The sequence below is a fragment of the Trachypithecus francoisi genome, unplaced genomic scaffold, assembly GCF_009764315.1.
Source record: "Trachypithecus francoisi isolate TF-2019V2 unplaced genomic scaffold, Tfra_2.0 Lachesis_group12, whole genome shotgun sequence".
Lineage (NCBI taxonomy): Eukaryota > Metazoa > Chordata > Mammalia > Primates > Cercopithecidae > Trachypithecus > Trachypithecus francoisi.
Window position 1 is genome coordinate 8,119,500 of NW_022681457.1, and position 18,490 is coordinate 8,137,989.

General features: G+C 42.7%; 2 protein-coding genes across 13 annotated transcripts in view; one reads left to right on the forward strand and one right to left on the reverse strand.

Moving 5' to 3' along the window:
- The window catches only part of LOC117093626 (zinc finger protein 888-like), a 385,964-nt gene that overhangs the window by 88,054 nt on the left and 279,420 nt on the right, over positions 1-18,490 (forward strand). The gene's annotated exons all lie outside the window — the stretch shown is intronic.
- Positions 1-18,490, reverse strand: part of LOC117093606 (zinc finger protein 665-like) — a 28,394-nt gene that overhangs the window by 9,049 nt on the left and 855 nt on the right. The window contains exons 2-6 of one of the 12 annotated variants that reach the window (XM_033228948.1): positions 15,566-15,652; positions 12,138-12,264; positions 11,186-11,317; positions 2,524-4,324; positions 1,244-2,187 (exon numbers count right to left, since the gene is read on the reverse strand). In XM_033228948.1, coding sequence (XP_033084839.1) covers positions 2,121-2,187; positions 2,524-4,324; positions 11,186-11,317; positions 12,138-12,264; positions 15,566-15,634 — 2,196 coding nt within the window. In that variant the 5' untranslated portion in view covers positions 15,635-15,652 and the 3' untranslated portion in view covers positions 1,244-2,120. Of the gene's footprint in view, positions 1-1,243; positions 4,325-11,185; positions 11,318-12,137; positions 12,265-13,567; positions 13,719-15,565; positions 15,653-18,490 lie in introns of those variants that run through there. The other 11 variants (XM_033228943.1, XM_033228940.1, XM_033228939.1 and 8 more) reach the window with 11 other exon arrangements.

An 18,490-nucleotide genomic window follows, 5' to 3' on the forward strand; every position in this document is an offset into this window, starting at 1 on the left:
GGCCGAGATGGGCGGATCATGAGGTCAGGAGATCAAGACCATCCTGGCTGACACAGTGAAACCCCATCTCTACTAAAAAATACAAAAAAAAAAAAAAAAGCCGGGCGAGGTGGCGGGCGCCTGTAGTCCCAGCTACTCGGGAGGCTGAGACAGGAGAATGGCGTGAACTTGGGAGGTGGAGCTTGCAGTGAGCTGAGATCCGGCCACTGCACTCCAGCCTGGGCAACAGAGCAAGACTCCGTCTCAAAAAAAAAAAAAAAGCCTTAGCATGCATGTTACTTTTGTGTGATTTCTCTAAAAGATGTATACTCTTTTTTTGTTTTGTTTTTTGAGACGGAGTCTTGCTCTGTCGCCCAGGCTGGCATGCAGTGGCACGATCTCAGTTCACTGCAACTTCCGTCTCCCAGGTTCAAGCAATTCTCATGCCTCAGCCTCCTGAGTAGCTGGGATTACAGGCACCTACCACCACACCCAGCTAATTTTTGTATTAACAGAAACAGGGTTTCACCATGTTGGCCAGGTTGGTTTCAAACTCCTGACCTCAGGTGATCCGCCCGCCTCAGCCTCCCAAAAGTGCTGGGATTACAGGCGTGAGCCACCATGCCCAGCAAAAGATGTATACTCTGATGTCCAGTGCACTGTGAAGCCTGAATACAGCCTCTGCCACATACCTTGTACTTACATGGTTTCTCTTCAATATGAACTCTCTGATGTCATGTAGTACCTGAACTGATAGGAAAGTTTTTCCCATGCTCATTGGATTTCTAAGGTTTCTCCCCAGTACAAATTATTCTGTTCCCCAACTTCTGATCCTCAGATAAAATCCTTGTCACACACATTACATTTGTGTCCCTTTGCCCCAAGATATATTTGATACTAATATCTAATGAGTAGTGAGCACTACTTTTAAAACACTGCTACATTTGGCCGGGCGCGGTGGCTCAAGCCTGTAATCCCAGCACTTTGGGAGGCCGAGACGGGCGGATCACGAGGTCAGGAGATCGAGACCATCCTGGCTAACACGGTGAAACCCCGTCTCTACTAAAAAATACAAAAAGCTAGCCGGGCGAGGTGGCGGGCGTCTGTAGTCCCAGCTACTCGGTAGGCTGAGGCAGGAGAATGGTGTAAACCCGGGAGGCGGAGCTTGCAGTGAGCTGAGATCGGCCACTGCACTCCAGCCTGGGTGACAGAGCAAGACTCCGCCTCAAAAAAAAAAAAAAAAAAAAAAAAAACACTGCTACATTCATTGCATTTCCAAGTATGATCTATTTGGTGAGTCCTGAGTTTAGGGCCATGCTTAAAAGCCTTGCTACATTCAATACATTTGGAAGGTCCTCTCCAGTATGAACTATTTGATGAAGTGTAGGTCTCCAGTAAAGGCTTTGCCACACTCATGACATCTGTAGGATTTCTCTCCAGTCTGAATTCTCCCATGATTTACAAGGTGTGAATTTTGACTGAAGACCTTGCCACACACACATTTGTAAGGCTTCTCTCCAGTACGAATCCTACGATGACTTTTGAGATGTGAATTTTGACTGAAGACTTTGCCACATACATCATATTCATATGGTTTCTCTCCAGTATGGATGATCTGATGTATAGTGAGGTGAGAGGCCTGTAAAGGTTTTTCCACACTCATCACGCTTGTAAGGTTTCTCTCCAGCATGGATTTTTTGGTGAATCCTGATGTCCGCCCATTGTTTAAACGCCTTGCTGCGTTTGGTACATTTGTATGACTTCTCTCCAGTATGAATACTCTCATGATGTCTAAGGTGGGACTGCTTCATACAAGCCTTTCCACACTCATTACATTTGCAAGGTTTCTCTCCAGTATGAATTACCTGATGGTTAGTTAGGCTTGAATGCCCAATAAAGATTTTACCACACTCATTAAACTTGTAAGTTTCTCTCCAGTGTGAGTTCTCTGATGGTCCACCAGACTTGAATTTTGAATAAATGCCTTTCCACATTAATTACATTTGTTTGGTTTCTCCCCAGAATGAATCCTGTGAGGTTTCACAACTTTGAACTCTTGAAAAAAAAGCCTTGCCCCACTCATTACATTTATAAGGTCTCTCTCCAGTTAAGTTTGAGTGCATGCTAAAGGCTTTGCCACACTAATTACACTTGTAAGGTTTCTCTCCAGTGTGAATTCTCTGATGATTTTCAAGGTATGAATTTTGACTGAAACCTTTGCCACATATATCACATTTATATGGTTTCTGTCCAGTATGGATTCTCTGATGTCTAGTAAGGTGGAACATCCTATTAAAGGTCTTGCCACACTCATTACATCTGTAAGGTTTCTCTCCAGTATGAATTCTATGATGAATTGCTAGGTTTCCAATTTGCCTGAAACCTTTGCCACATATATCACATTTATATGTTTTCTGTCCAGTATGGATTCTCTGATGTCTAGTAAGTAGGGATCTGTAATTAAAGGTCTTGCCACACTCATTACATCTGTAAGGTTTCTCTCCAGTGTGAATTCTATGATGACTTGCTAGGTTTCCAATTTGCCTGAAACCTTTGCCACATATATCACATTTATATGGTTTCTGTCCGGTATGGATTCTCTGATGTCTAGTAAGGTGGAACATTCTATTAAAGGTCTTGCCACACTCATTACATCTGTAAGGTTTCTCTCCAGTATGAATTCTATGATGACTTGCTAGGTTTCCAATTTGCCTGAAACCTTTGCCACATATATCACATTTATATGTTTTCTGTCCAGTATGGATTCTCTGATGTGTAGTAAGTTGGGATCTGTAATTAAAGGTCTTGCCACACTCATTACATCTGTAAGGTTTCTCTCTAATGTGAATTCTCTGATGATTTTCAAGGTATGAATTTTGACTGAAACCTTTGCCACATATATCACATTTATATGTTTTCTGTCCAGTATGGATTCTCTGATGTCTAGTAAGGTGGAACATTCTATTAAAGGTCTTGCCACACTCATTACATCTGTAAGGTTTCTCTCCAGTATGAATTCTATGATGACTTGCTAGGTTTCCAATTTGCCTGAAACCTTTGCCACATATATCACATTTATATGTTTTCTGTCCGGTATGGATTCTCTGATGTCTAGTAAGTAGGGATCTGTAATTAAAGGTCTTGCCACACTCATTACATCTGTGAGGTTTCTCTCTAATGTGAATTCTCTGATGATTTTCAAGGTATGAATTTTGACTGAAACCTTTGCCACATATATCACATTTATATGTTTTCTGTCCGGTATGGATTCTCTGATGTCTAGCAAGGTGGGACCTGTAATTAAAGGTCTTGCCACACTCATTACATCTGTAAGGTTTCTCTCCTGTATGAATTCTATGATGACTTGCTAGGTTTGCAATTTGCCTGAAACCTTTGCCACATATATCACATTTATATGGTTTCTGTCCAGTGTGGATTCTCTGATGTCTAGTAAGGTGGGACATCCTATTAAAGGTCTTGCCACACTCATTACATCTGTAAGGTTTCTCTCCAGTATGAATTCTATGATGACTTGCTAGGTTTCCAATTTGCCTGAAACCTTTGCCACATATATCACATTTATATGGTTTCTGTCCGGTATGGATTCTCTGATGTGTAGTAAGATTGAATGTCTGACTGAAGGTCTTGCCACACTCATTACATCTGTAAGGTTTCTCTCCAGTATGAATTCTATGATGACTTGCTAGGTTTGCAATTCGCCTGAAACCTTTGCCACATATATCACATTTATGTGGTTTCTGTCCAGTATGGATTCTCTGATGTATAGTAAGGTTGGACCTCTGATTAAAGGCCTTGCCACAATCACTACATTTGTAAGGTTTTTCCCTAATGTATGCTTTCTGGTCTTGTGTGAGTAATGAAGGATGCATAAAATCATTCCTATACATATTAGAAATGCTGGTGTTGACACGAGGAAGATTTGTTTGAAGTAATGAAACTGAGGAGCCGCTGGTGACAGACTTCTCACTTTGATTACATTCATAAATTTTCCTTTCAGTCTGAAATCCCTGTAGTTCAGCCAGATGCGACCAAAAGCTTAGTTCAAGCTGATTTTCAACTGGTTTATTTCCTGCATTCCTTCCATCACCTTGATCTCTTCTTCCAGTGATGTTTTTAATTTTAATTGCAGGTATTTCTCTGTAATTTCTTTCATCGTTGTGACACTGACACTCAAAGTCATGAATATTTTGCTGCATTTCCCTGAAGTAAAAATCTTTGATGTCACGGATTTCATGTTTTTCCAACATCACTGCTTGGAATACTTTTCCTGTGCTATTGTTCTCTTTTGGTGGTGATTTCTTGATCATATGTGTAGGAGAGACATCTACAAGATATTTAAAAAACAGGTTTTCTATTAACTACAGTTGGCAAATCAGTAGTTCATATTGAAAAAGATATTGGCCGGGTGCAGTGGCTCACACCTGTAATCCTAGCACTTTGGGAGGCCTAAGCAGGTGGATCACGAGGTCAGGAGATCGAGGCCATCCTGGCCAACATGGTGAACCCCCATCTCTACTAAAATACAAAAAATTAGCCAGGTGTGGTGGCATGCGCCTGTAGTCCCAGCTACTAGGGAGGCTGAGGCAGGGGAATCACTTGAACCCAGGAGGTGGAGGTTGCAGTGAGCCAGGATTGTGCCACTGCACTCCAGGCTGGTGACAGAGCAAGACTCCATCTCAAAAAAAAAAAAAAAAAAAGAAAGAAAGAGGGAAGACAGAAAGAGAGAAAGAAAAAGATATTATACCAAAAATAGTATTTATACTGAACAATTATAAAATTTTCAACCATGATCTTCAAATTTTTAGGAACAGGATTTTTAATAAAGAAAAAGTGATTATATGTAATGCAAATTAATTTTAGAGAAATCCAGTTTCAAATGACTTAAAACCCAAACATTTGTGTTGTGCAAACTTATGTTAACTCTAAAAAGAGGGGGCAGGCTGTACAAGGAGCATGGCACCAGCAGCTCCTTCTGGTGAGGGCCTCAGGCTGCTTCCACTCATGGCAGAAGGCAAAGGGAAGATGGCATGTGCAGAGATCACATGGCAAGAGAGGAAGCAAGAGGGGAGGAGGCGCCAGGCCCTTTTCAACAGCCAGCTCTCACGGGAAGTAATAGAATAAGAACTCATTCATTACCTCAAGTACAGCACCAAGCCTTTCGTGAAGGGTCCACTCTCATGATCCAAACACCTACCATTAGCCCCCATATCCAACACTGGGGATCAAATTTCAACATGAGATTTGGAGGGGACAAACATCCCCTCCAAACTATAGCGGTAACCTTATAAAGAAAATAAGTAAATGACCCACAGTGGGTAATGGCTTATACTGAAGGGAGCTGTTAGTGAATGCAAAGTGCAGAAACATTTCCTGGCAGTGCACGGAGACCCATGGAGCTAGGTTTTCAGCAACATAGCAGCACATAAGGAGCAGAGAATAACAAGACAGCACCAATAAATGGATTGACAGGAACCAAGTGAACGTTACAGAAAATTCAGATGGAAAGAAAGGTGGGGAACAAAACAGTCATGTATTAACTGAAGAATGCGACTTGCAGAACTTCAGAAATTTGTAGGAAATACAGGTGATACACATAACAGTGGAGAAGTCCTTGAAGTATAAGAAATGAGACACGTTTCCTGTAAAATACTGTGAGATATTTAAATATTAATTTAGTATACCAAGATGGATGTGACAAGTCTAGATAAGCAGCATAATTTTTACAAAATAAGGTATGGAGGACATAAAAATTCAGTGACATTTAACCCAAACCCAACAAGTTATGATTAGACAATTGAAAATATACTATAGAAAAAGCAATGTTATCTTCTATAACAAATTATGTCAAGTCAATGTAATGGTATTTCTGAAAATAAAGCATTGAACTAATTGTAAAAAGTATATTCTCAACAAATAAAAAAAATTTTTAAGGAAAAAAAAGAAAAAGAAGTGTATTCTTAAGACAGAAAATCCCCCAATTTAGAAGCTCTAATAAATTAGCCTGACACTTTAATAATAGATATTAAGTCAGGTGAAACAAAAATAAACAACAATGTAGACAATATTTTCAATATATTCTGGAGTTTATGCAGATTTTAAGGGAACTGCTACTGAGCCATTCCCTCAAACTAAAGAAGGAAAGCTTGTAAAATATATTTAAAAATGGATTCCCCAATACAAAGCCCTATTATATTGTAGACATAAAACCATCACTAAACTCATCAGAATATGGACTGCGGATTAAATAAAAACAAGTTCATTTACAAAATATAGAAATGTACTATAATAAAAGTAGCACTGGCTTAAACAAGACAAGGTATGGTAGACATTAAAGAAGGTAGGCATCATTCAATTTCATAAGCTCCCTTGAGATGCTTCACAAAGAGAAGACCTACAAAGAGACTTAGACTCCCACACAATAATAGGGGGAGATTTTAACACCCCACTGTCAATATTAGACAGATCAATGAGCCAGAAAATTAACAAGGATATCCAGGACTTGAACTCAACTCTGGACCAAGCAGGCCTCATAGACATCTACAAAACTCTCCACCCCAAATCAACAGAATATACATTCTTCTCAGCACCACATGGCACTTATTCTAAAATTGACCACATAATCGGAAGTAAAACACTTCTCAGCAAATGCAAAAGAATAGAAATCATAACAAACCGTCTCTCAGACCACAGTGCAATCAAATTAGAACTCAGGATTAAGAAACTCACTCAAGGCCGGGCGCGGTGGCTCAAGCCTGTAATCCCAGCACTTTGGGAGGCCGAGACGGGTGGATCACGAGGTCAGGAGATCGAGACCATCCTGGCTAACACGGTGAAACCCCGTCTCTACTAAAAAATACAAAAAAAATTAGCCGGGCGAGGTGGCGGGCGCCTGTAGTCCCAGCTACTCGGGAGGCTGAGGCAGGAGAATGGCGTGAACCCGGGAGGCGGAGCTTGCAGTGAGCTGAGATCTGGCCACAGCACTCCAGCCTGGGCGGCAGAGCGAGACTCCGTCTCAAAAAAAAAAAAAAAAAAAAAAAAAAGAAACTCACTCAAAACCGCTCAACTACATGGAAACTGAACAACCTTCTCCTGAATGACTACTGGGTAAATAATGAAATGAAGGCAGAAATAAAGATGTTCTTTGAAACCAATGAGAACAAAGACACAATGTACCAGAATCTCTGGGACACATTTAAAGCAGTATGTAGAGGGAAATTTATAGCACTAAAAACCCATAAGAGAAAGTGTGAAAGATCTAAAATCAACACCCTAACATCATAATTAAAAGAACTAGAGAAGCAAGAGGAGAGAAATTCAAAAGCTAGCAGAAGACAAGAAATAACTAAGATCAGAGCAGAATTGAAGGAGATAGAGACACAAAAAAATCCTTCAAAAACCAGATGAATCCAGGAGCTGGTTTTCTGAAAGATTAACAAAATAGGTAGACCACTAGCCAGACTAATACAGAAGAAAAGAGAGAAGAATCAAATAGATGCAATAAAAAATGATAAAGGGGATATCATCACCGATCCCACAGAAATACAAACTACCATCAGAGAATACTATAAACACCTCTATGCAAATAAACTAGAAAATCTAGAAGAAATGGATAAATTCCTGGACACATACACCCTCCCAAGACTAAACCAGGAAGAGGTCGAATCCCTGAAGAGACCAATAACAAGTTCTGAAATTGAGGCGGTAATTAATAGCCTACCAACCAAAAAAAGTCCAGGACCAGACGGATTCACAGCCGAATTCTACCAGTGGTACAAAGAGGAGCTGGTACCATTCCTTCTGAAACTATTCCAAACAGAAAAAGAGGGAATCCTCCCTAATTCATTTTATGAGGCCAGCATCATCCTGATACCAAAATCTGGCAGAGACACAACAAAAAAGGAAAATTTCAGGTCAATATCCTTGATGAACATCGATGTGAAAATCCTCAATAAAATACAGGCAAACTGAATGCAGCAGCACATCAAAAAGCTTATCCACCACGATCATGTCAGCTTCATCCCTGGGATGCAAGGCTGGTTCAACATATGCAAATCAATAAATGTAACCCATCACATAAACAGAACCAATGAAAAAAACCACATGATTATCTCAATAGATGCAGAAAAGGCCTTCGACAAAATTCAGCAGCCTTCATGCTAACAACTCTCAATAAACTAGGTATTGATGGAATGTATCTCAAAATAATGAGAGTTATTTATGACAAACCCATAGCCAATATCATACTGAATGGGCAAAAACTGGAAGCATTCCCTTTGAAAACAGGCACAAGACAAGGATGCCCTCTCTCACCACTCCTATTCAACACAGTACTGGAAGTTCTGGCCAGGGCAATCAGGCAAGAGAGAGAAATAAAGGGTATTCAATTAGGAAAAGAGGAAGTCAAATTGTCTCTGTTTGCAGATGACATGATTGTATATTTAGAAAACCCCATTGTCTCAGCCCAAAATCTCCTTAAGCTGATAAGCAACTTCAGCTAAGTCTCAGGATACAAAATCAATATGCAAAAATCACAAGCATTCCTATACACCGATAACAGACAAACAGAGAGCCAAATCATAAGTGAACTTGCATTCACAATTGCTACAAAGAGAATAAAATACCTAGGAATACAATACAAGGGACATGAAGGACCTCTTCAAGGAGAACTACAAACCACTGCTCAAGGAAATAAGAGAGGACACAAACAAATGGACAAACATTCCATGCTCACGGATAGGAAGAATCAAGATTGTGAAAATGGCCATACTGCCCAAAGTAATTTATAGATTCAATGCTATCCCCATCAAGCTACCACTGACTTTCTTCATAGAATTGGAAAAAACTATTTTAAATTTCATGTGGAACCAAAAAAGACCCTGTATAGCCAAGACAATCCTAAGCAAAAAGAACAATGCTGGAGGCATTATGCTACCTGACTTCAAAGTATACTACAAGGCTACAGTAACCAAAACAGCATGGTACTGGTACCAAAACAGATATATAGACCAATGGAACAGAACAGAGGCCTCAGAAATAATGCCACACATCTACAACCATCTGATCTTTGACAAACCTGACAAAAACAAGCAATGGAGAAAGGATTCCCTATTTAATAAATGGTGTTGGGAAAACTGGCTAGCCATATGCAGAAAGCTGAAACTGGATCCCTTCATTACACCTTATACAAAAATTAACTCAAGATGGATTAAAGTCTTAAACATAGGACCTAAAACCATAAAAACCCTAGAAGAAAACTAGGCAATACAATTCACAACATAGGCATGGGCAAAGACTTCATAACTAAAACACCAAAAGCAATGGCAACAAAAGCCAAAATTGACAAATGGGATCTAATTAAACTGAAGAACTTCTGCACAGCAAAAAAAACTATCATCAGAGTGAACAGGCAACCTACAGAATGGGAGAAAATTTTTGCAATCTATCCATCTGACAAAGGGCTAATATCTAGAATCTACAAAGAACTCAAAAAAATTTACAAGAAAAAAACAACCCCATCAAAAAGTGGGCGAAGGATATGAAGAGACACTTCTCAAGAGAAGACATTTATGTGGTCAACAAACATATGAAAAAAAGCTCATCATCACTGGTCATTAGAGAAATGAAAATCAAAACCACAGTGAGATACCATCTCACACCAGTTAGAATGGTGACCATTAAAAAGTCAGGAAATAATAGATGCTGGAGAGGATGTGGAGACATAGGAATGCTTCTACACTGTTGGTAGGAATGTAAATTAGTTTAACCACTGTGGAAGACAGTGTGGCGATTCCTCAAGGATCTAAAACTAGAAATACCATTTGACCCAGCAATCCCATTACTGGGTATATACTGAAACGATTATAAATCATTCTAGTATAAAGACACATGCACACATATGTTTATTGTGGCACTGTTCACAATAGCAAAGACTTGGAACCAACCCAAATGCCCATCAATGATAGACTGAATAAAGAAAATGTGGCACATATACACCATGGAATTCTATGCAGCCATAAAAAAGGATGAATCCATGTCCTTTGCAGGGACATGGATGAAGCTGGAAACCATCATTCTCAGCAAACTAACACAACAGAAAATCAAACAGTACTTCTCACTCATAAGTGGGAGTTGAACAATGAGAACACATGGACACAGGGAAGGGAACATCACATACCAGGACCTGCTGGGGGTTGGGGAGCTAGGGGAGGGATAGCATTAGGAGAAATACCTAATATAGATGATGGGTTGATGGGCGCAGCAAACCACCATGGCACATGTATACCTATGTAACAAACCTGCACGTTCTGCACATGTACCCCAAAACTTAAAGTATAAAAAAAGTACAAAAATTAGCCAGGTGTGGTGGCATGCGCCTGTAGTTCCAGCTACTCTGGAGGCTGAGGCAGGAGAATTACCTGAACCTGGGAGGCAGAGGTTCCAGTGAGTTAAGATCTCGCCACTGCATCACACACAGCCTGGGCAAGACAGGCAGACTTTTCTCATAAAAGAAAAAAAGGACCTCTGTGTCTAGTGCCATTCCAGTACTGAGTAAAGAATCCCAGAAAACCCAGTGTACTCCCCTGTTGCACACACTGCAATCTGTGGCAAAAGCAGAACAAAAGAAATGACTGAGGCTGAAAGACTTCAACAGGCAGAGAGGTCTGGAGACAGCACCATGAGGTTTCCGGAGCCCCAGAGGCAAAGGAGGAGTTGCCAATGTTTTCCTATCAACTGATTAGGCCTCCCAAGTACAGGAAATGAGGCAAAATCTGAATACGTCAAGGGAGCAGGTCTATGGAGGCCTCAGCTCTGATCTGTATAGACAGAGAGCGGAGCATCAGATGCAATCAGGTACAGGAGAGATCCCAGGAGACCCCTTTGACACAACCCTCCCTCTGCCCCTCAGAGTGAAGAAACCAAAGAGGTCACAGAAGCCACATGACAAGGTGTTGTCCATCATGATAAAGACTTTGCCTTTGTCACTGTTTGAGCTGCAGCACCATGGAAGAGTGAAAGGATAAACTATTACACGTCAGAAGAGCCCAGGGATAAATGAGGGTAAATAAAAGTTTCCATTGAGAGCTCACAGGATTTAAACCCTTTTTGTCCCATAGAACTCTTCAACTCGGAAAGAGTTACCGACTACTGATGGCGCAGCTTCCTCTCTGTCCATTTGAGCTCTTACCTGTGTTCACACCTTTGATGCGTTCCCAACCATTTGATGTTGTTGTTATTCTCACTTCACTCTCCACAGTCCAGGGCTCTTTCCCTTGCCCCAACATGGAAATACTACTCATTTCAGAAAGAGAGATTCCTGCTTAGAAAAAGAAAGGAATGTGATGTGCTGTGGCTTTTACAGAGTCTCAGCCCTTTGTTTAGAGGAGGAGAGAGGACATTACAAATGGATCTAGAAAAATGTTTCACAAATTCACCCACTGAATGCCTCCTTCTGAATGTTTAGGGAACATGGTAAGATACGGACATCAGGCTGTCCTCTAAGAAGCACTAAATCACAAGCAAAGGGACAGAAAACAGCAAAGTGGGTTTTTTTTACTTTTCCTTTTTTTTTTTTTTTTTTTGAGATGGAGTTTCGCTCTTGTTGCCCAGGCTGGAGTGCAGTGGCGCAATCTCTGTTCACTGCAACTTCCGCCTCCTGAGTTCAAGTGATTCTCCTGCCTTGGCCTCCCAAGTAGCTGGGATTACAGGCACTTGGCACCATGCCTGGCTATTTTTTATATTTTTAGTAGAGACGGGGTTTCACCATGTTGGCCAGGCTGGTCTCAATCTCCTGACCTCAGGTGATCCACCCGCCTTGGCCTCCCAAAGTGCTGGGATTACAGGCGTGAGCCACCGCGCCCAGCCCAAAGTAGATATTTTTAAAGTCTACCATAGGATTTATTTCTGCTTAAGCTCTGGAACCACCAATGACATATCTTGAAGCGGGTAGATCATTTGAAAATGGGATAATTAATGAAAATGGGATAAGTCCAGATGCTGCACTATTAAGCTTTTTCATCTGAGAATTAACATAACTTCAATCTTAATTGAGCAACGCAGGGGCTCCCAAGAGGCACATAAGGTAACACGCAGAGATACAGCAGAGCAGATCCCAGCTTCTGGAGGGGCATTATCCTCACCCAGGGAGACCAGGTTCCTGTAGTTCTCCAACATCACGTCCCTGTACAAAGCCCTCTGAGCAGGGTCCAGGCATTTCCACTCCTCCTGAGAGAATTCGATGGCCACATCCCTGAATGTCAACCTTCCCTGATATGAAAAGACACATTTCACCAAGAAGTCATGGGTAGAGCTATTATCTTCACACAGAACGACAAAAAGAGAGGTACACGTCCATTTAGTTTAAATGAACGTTCTGGGAAATCCATGGAAAGGTACTTTCAGGCAAACTGTGTCTGAAAAACACTTTTTCCTAAGCACATATAGGGAGAGTTATCATCTTTACATAAAATGAGGAGAGAACTGTACTGATTTAATGAAGGGAGAGTTCTGGCAGATCCATGCTAAAGTATTTTGGGGCACTTAGGGATGTTAGGAAGAACATTAGCTATGTCTCCCTAATTGCATTTTATTTTACTCTTCTGTAAGAGCTTATGATATCTTCTAAATAAGTGTGGATTTCTCTTTCTGTAGACAATGGAAGAAACATAGAAATAAAAAATCAACACACGGCTATCTCTATAGTAGTGCTAGATACTATGTTTGACACACAAAGTGATATTCAGTATCTAGATGATCCAGAAGAGGTGTGGTCTTCAGAGATGACAATGTCCATGGTGGCTTTAAAGAAAGAAAGGTCAGAATCTAAAAAGTGTGGCCGGGCGTGGTGGCTCACGTCTGTAAACCTGGCACTTTGGGAGGCTGAGGCGGGCGATCACGAGGTCAAGAGATCGAGATCATACTGGCCAACATGGTGAAACCCCGACTCTACTAAAAATACAAAAACTAGCTGGGAGTGGTGGTGCACGCCTGTAGTCCCAGCTACTCCGGAGGCTGAGGCAGGAGAATCACTGGAACCCAGGAGGTGGAGGTTGCAGTGAGCCAAGATCAGGCCACTGCACTCCAGCCTGGGCAACAGAATAAGATTCCATCTAAAAAATAAATAAATAAATAAAATAAAAAATAAAAATACAAAACTGATTCATGAAATGGTGATGTGTCTTCTATAAAAGCCATAGGATTGTGCATCCATACATTCATGCACACACACATACACACACGTAAATTAACAAAGAAAAAACATGCCTCTCCATGACATATTTTTTATGACTTTTTTCATTCTCATTTTTCCTCATGTGCCTTTCAGCATCTTGGGGACAGTAAAGTGTGTAAGTTGTATTTAACTTAGTTTGTCAACATTATGTTATATCAGGCCCATAAAAGAATGGTAAAAACATGAAAAAATATTTAAAGCTTTAACTTCAATGCCTATGAAATAGTTTAGTCAAACTACAAATAAAATTCTATCCATTTAAATTTAAATATTTAGGCTGGGCACAGTGGCTCACGCCTGTAATCCCAGCACTTTGGGAGACTGAGGCGGGCGGATCACCTGAGGTCAAGAGTTCGAGACCAGCCTGGGCAACATGGTGAAATGGCAGGCACCTGTAGTCCCAGCTACTCGGGAGGCTGAGGCAGGAAAATCGCTTGAACCCGGGAGGCAGAGGTTGCAGTGAGCCGAGACCGCGCCACTGTACTCCAGCCTGGGTAACAAAAACAATAAAAAAAACAAAAAACAAAAACAAAAAAACAAAGCAAAAAAAATGAATTAAAAGCCTGAACATAAGACCTAAAATGATAAAACTCCTAGAAGAAAGTATAGGAGAAAAGATTTGTGAAACTGAATTTGGCAACGATGTCTAAGATAGGACCCCAAAGACACAGGCAAGAAAAGCAAAAATATACAAACGGGACTACATCAAACTTACAAACATCTCTACACCAAAAGAAAGAATCAAGAGACTGAAAAGCAACCTCCGAAAGAAGGATGTGCTGAAAATGACTTAAATAATCTCCTGCTGTTAGAGATTTAGATAGTTTTCTGGCCAGGAGAGGTGGCTCATGCCTGTAATCCCAACACTTTGGGAGGCCAAGGCGGGTGGATCACCTGAGGTCAGAAGTTCAAGACCAGCGTGGCCAACATGGTAAAACCCTGTCTCTACTAAAAATACAAAAATTAGCCCAGCGTGGTGGCAGGCGCCTGTAATCCCAGCTACTCGGGGGGCCGAGGCAGGAGAATCGCTTGAACCCCGGAGGCAGAGGTTGTAGTGAGCCGAGATCGCACCATCACACTCCAGTCTAGGGGATAAGAGCAAGACTTTGTCTCAAAAAAAAAAAGAGATTTAGATTGATTTCATATTTTAAAATTGGTGGAACCAAGCATGGTGGCTCACACCAGTAATCCCAGCACTTTGGGAGGCCAAGGCAGATGGATCACCTGAGTTTGGGAGTTTGAGACCAGCCTGAGCAACATGGAGAAACCCCGTCTCTACTAAAAACACAAAATTAGACGGGCGTGGTGACACATGCCTGTAATCCCAGCTACTCGGGAGGCTGAGGCAGGAGAATTGCTTGAACCTGGGAGGCGGAGGTTACAGTGAGCCAAGATTCCACCATTGCACTCCAGCCCGGGCAACAAGAGTGAAACTCCATCTCAAAAAAAAAAAATCAGTGGTAGAATAAAATACCCTCCCCTCACTAAGGTGTTTCTGATCTTTCCATTCCATTCCAAATCATAATAATTCTGGAGCCAAAAACATAGATTCATGTATTTATCTTTGAATGCATTATTAAATCAGACAAACAACATGCCAGAATTCCCCTTATCAGCCTACTTTTCTGGAATTTACCAGGTACTTGTGCACATTAGTACGTGACTTACATGTGCAGCTTCTCTACTCCTGATCCACAGAGACCTCACAGTGCATCCACATGTGGCCGCTAAACAATCCGTGTTGCCTAACAGTCCTGACAGCACGGGGCCCACACACCATGTCCATCCATGTCTGGGTGTGAGCCCTTCCCAGGCCCATGCCCAGTGCAGCCTCTCCCCAAGTTCATATCACTGGGTCACAGGCAATGGAATGTAAGTGAAATGAGAGGGACTGAGGGAAGGCACAGGTGGGTGCGAGCAAACGTGTCAGGCAGGATGCTTCAGACTCAGAGAGGATTTGCAACTCCAAAGAATGAAATTTCGGGAAGGAAAGAGAAACAGAATAAGCTGGGCATGGTGGCTCACGCCTGTAATCCCAGCACTTTGGGAGGCCAAGGCGGGTGAATCACGAGGTCAGGATTGGAGACCAGCTTGGCCAACATGGTGAAACCCCCATCTCTACTAAAAATACAAAAAGTTAGCTGGGGGTGGTGGCGGGCGCCTGTAATTACAGCTACTTGGGAGGCTGAGGTAGGAGAATCGCTTGAACCCAGGAGGTAGAGGTTACAGTAAGCCAAGATCACAACACTGCACTCCAGCCTGGGTGACAGTGTGAGACTCTCTCAAAAAAAAAAAAAAAAAGGGAAATAGAACAATCCATCGAGAATATCACTTTACCTGAGGAAGAGCCATCCCTGTCTCCTCTTTCTTTCCTCTTCTCTTCTGGACTTCTTCCTCAGGCCACATGAGTCTTTAAAGGTTAATCTGGAATGTGAAAAAGAAGTTATCTAATGCCTAGAATTAACACACCCGCTCCCTGTGCCACGACCATACACACAGGGAAGACCTCACCCTGTGCAAAGACAGTTTTCTGCCACCGACTGCACCAGGAGTGATGGAGGAAAAAGAAACTTGTAGGAAGACCAATAGGTGAGTCTGTAACGGCTTTCTTCAGAACCCACTCTCCTCCTAGAGAAGCCCACACGCAGGCTGCAGCGGTGGGGAGCTGGGCTGGACTGAGCTCCCCTTCAGGGCGCACACCTGGCCTTGAGCAAACCTCATGCAGAGCACAGCCGCCCTCACATCTCTATAGATCCCAGGCGGAGCTTAGCCCTCAGAAATGGAGGACACAGTCTGTAATCCTAGCACTTTGGGAGGCCGAGACGGGTGGATCACCTGAGGTCAGGAGTTCAATACCAGCCTGGCCAACATGGTGAAACCCTGTCTCTACTAAACATACAAAAATTAGCCGGGTGTGGTGGCGCACACCTGTAGTCCCAGCTACTTGGGAGGCTGAGGCAGGAGAATCGCTTGAACCCAGGAGGCGGAGTTTGCAGTGAACTGAGATTGCCCCATTGCACTCCAGCCTGGGCGACAGCAAGTGAGACTCCATCTAAAACATTTTAAAAAAAGAAATGGAGGATACAGAGCCTCAGTATCAATGCTGGACACAGATTAGAATCAGCTGGGGTAACATAACTACTATCAAGGCTGGACTCCAACCCCATTACATTAATGGAAATCTCAGGTAAAGAGGTACAAGAGTTTTATTTGCAAAACAACTCAGTACTCTCAAGTCAAACCAGGATTGAGCTCCACTCAGAGGGAGTGTGAAATAACAAGAAATACATTTTTGGTCTCTGCCCCTGGTTCCTGGGACAGAGATCCTAAACCTCTCATAGAAAGGGGTGTTAGGAGAATCTTTTGTTCTCATACGTAGTCTTTGACCCCGCATCCTTGCACAAAGCTCCTAAATCCTTGGAATTTCCTGCATGATAGGAGTGTCTTTGGTCTAATGAGGCAAGTCTTGGTGGGCTCCTGGATACAGCCAATTGCCAGAAAGACTAAGCCATGATTAGAAGCTTGGAAATTCCAGCTCCATCACTCATTTCCCAAAGAGTGGAACAGGCTAAAGATTGAGTTAATAATCTCTCATGCCTACAGGATGAAGCCTCAATAAAAATTCCTGATCTATAGAGTTTGGAGAGCTTTCTGGTTGACAACACATCTGAATGCCAGGAGGGTGGTACACCCAAATCCACAAGGACAGAAGCTCCTGTGCTCAGAACATTCTCAGCCCTCACCATACGTATCTCTTCATCTGGCTGCTCATGGCTATCATTTATGATATCCTTTATTCATACACCAAATCCTCAATCTTATCAACAGATTCTTGGAAACAGGAACTTTAAGTGAAACGGCAACTTTTTTCCTCATCAACATAAAAAATGGCATTGCAGCCATTTTTAGCATGGCAGCACGTGTCTGTAATGCCAGCTGCTCGGGAGGCTGAGGCAGGAGAATCACTTGAACCCGAGAGGTGGAGGTTGCAATGAGTGAAGACCGCGACACTGCACTCCAGCCTGGCGACAGAGCTAGACTCCATCTCAAAATAATAATAGTAGGCCATGCGTGGTGGCTCAAGCCTGTAATCCCAGCACTTTGGGAGGCCGAGATGGGCAGATCATGAGGTCAGGAGATTGAGACCATCCTGGCTGACACGGTGAAACCCCGTGTCTACTAAAAAAAATACAAAAAACTAGCTGGGCGAGGTGGCGGGCGCCTGTAGTCCCAGCTACTCTGGAGGCTGAGGCAGGAGAATGGCATAAACCCGGGAGGCAGAGCTTGCAGTAAGCCAAGATCGCGCCACTGCACTCCAGCCTGGGCCACAGAGCGAGACTCCGTCTCAAAAAATAATAATAATAATAATGACATTGAACAAAACAACGTTATTTGAGGACCTGCTGTATATCATTTCATTCATGACCCAGTTTCCAAGAACCTATAGAAAACATTAAGCGAGGACTGACTGCAAAAAAAATCAGTAAACATCAGTAAGTGCTTCCAGCAGTTCTGTGAGCTGTCCTCACAAATTAATCAAACCCATAGAGGGAGTCATGGGAGCCCCAATATATAGGTCAGTTTTAAGGACAGGTGACAATCTATTACTTTTGACTGATGTCTGAAGTGGCAGCAGGGCAGGGCGGGGGTGTGGTCTTGTGGGACTAAGACCTTAACCTGTTGGATATGACTCTAACTCCAGGTGCACAGTGTCAGAATTGAATTTAATTATAGGACACGCAGCTGGTGTCCACTGGAGAATTACCTAGTGTGTGGGGAAAAAACTCCCACACATTTGCTGTCAGAAGTGTTCCATGTTGGCTGGGCGCGGTGGCTCATGCCTGTAATCCCAGCCCTTTGGGAGGCCAAGGCAAGTGGATAACCTGAGGTCAGGGGTTCGAGACCAGCCTGGCCAACATGGTGAAACCCCTGCCTCTACTGAAAATACAAAAATTAGCCGGGTGTGGTGGCGCATGCCTGTAATCCCAGCTACTCAGAGGCTGAGACAGGAGAATCGCTTGAACTTGGGAGGTGGAGGTTGCCGTGAGTCGAGGTTGCACCACTGCACTGCAGCCTGGGTAATAGAGGGGGAGACTCGTTCTCGGAAAAAAAAAAGAATACTGGGTGTCACAGGACAGGCCGAGGTCACCTCCTCCACCATGGGTGTCACAGAACAAGCCCAGCTCACCTTCCCACCAAGGGAGGTGACTGCCTAGAGGGGCGTGGGAGCTGAAGGCCCTCCCTGAGAAAGACTTCAGATGA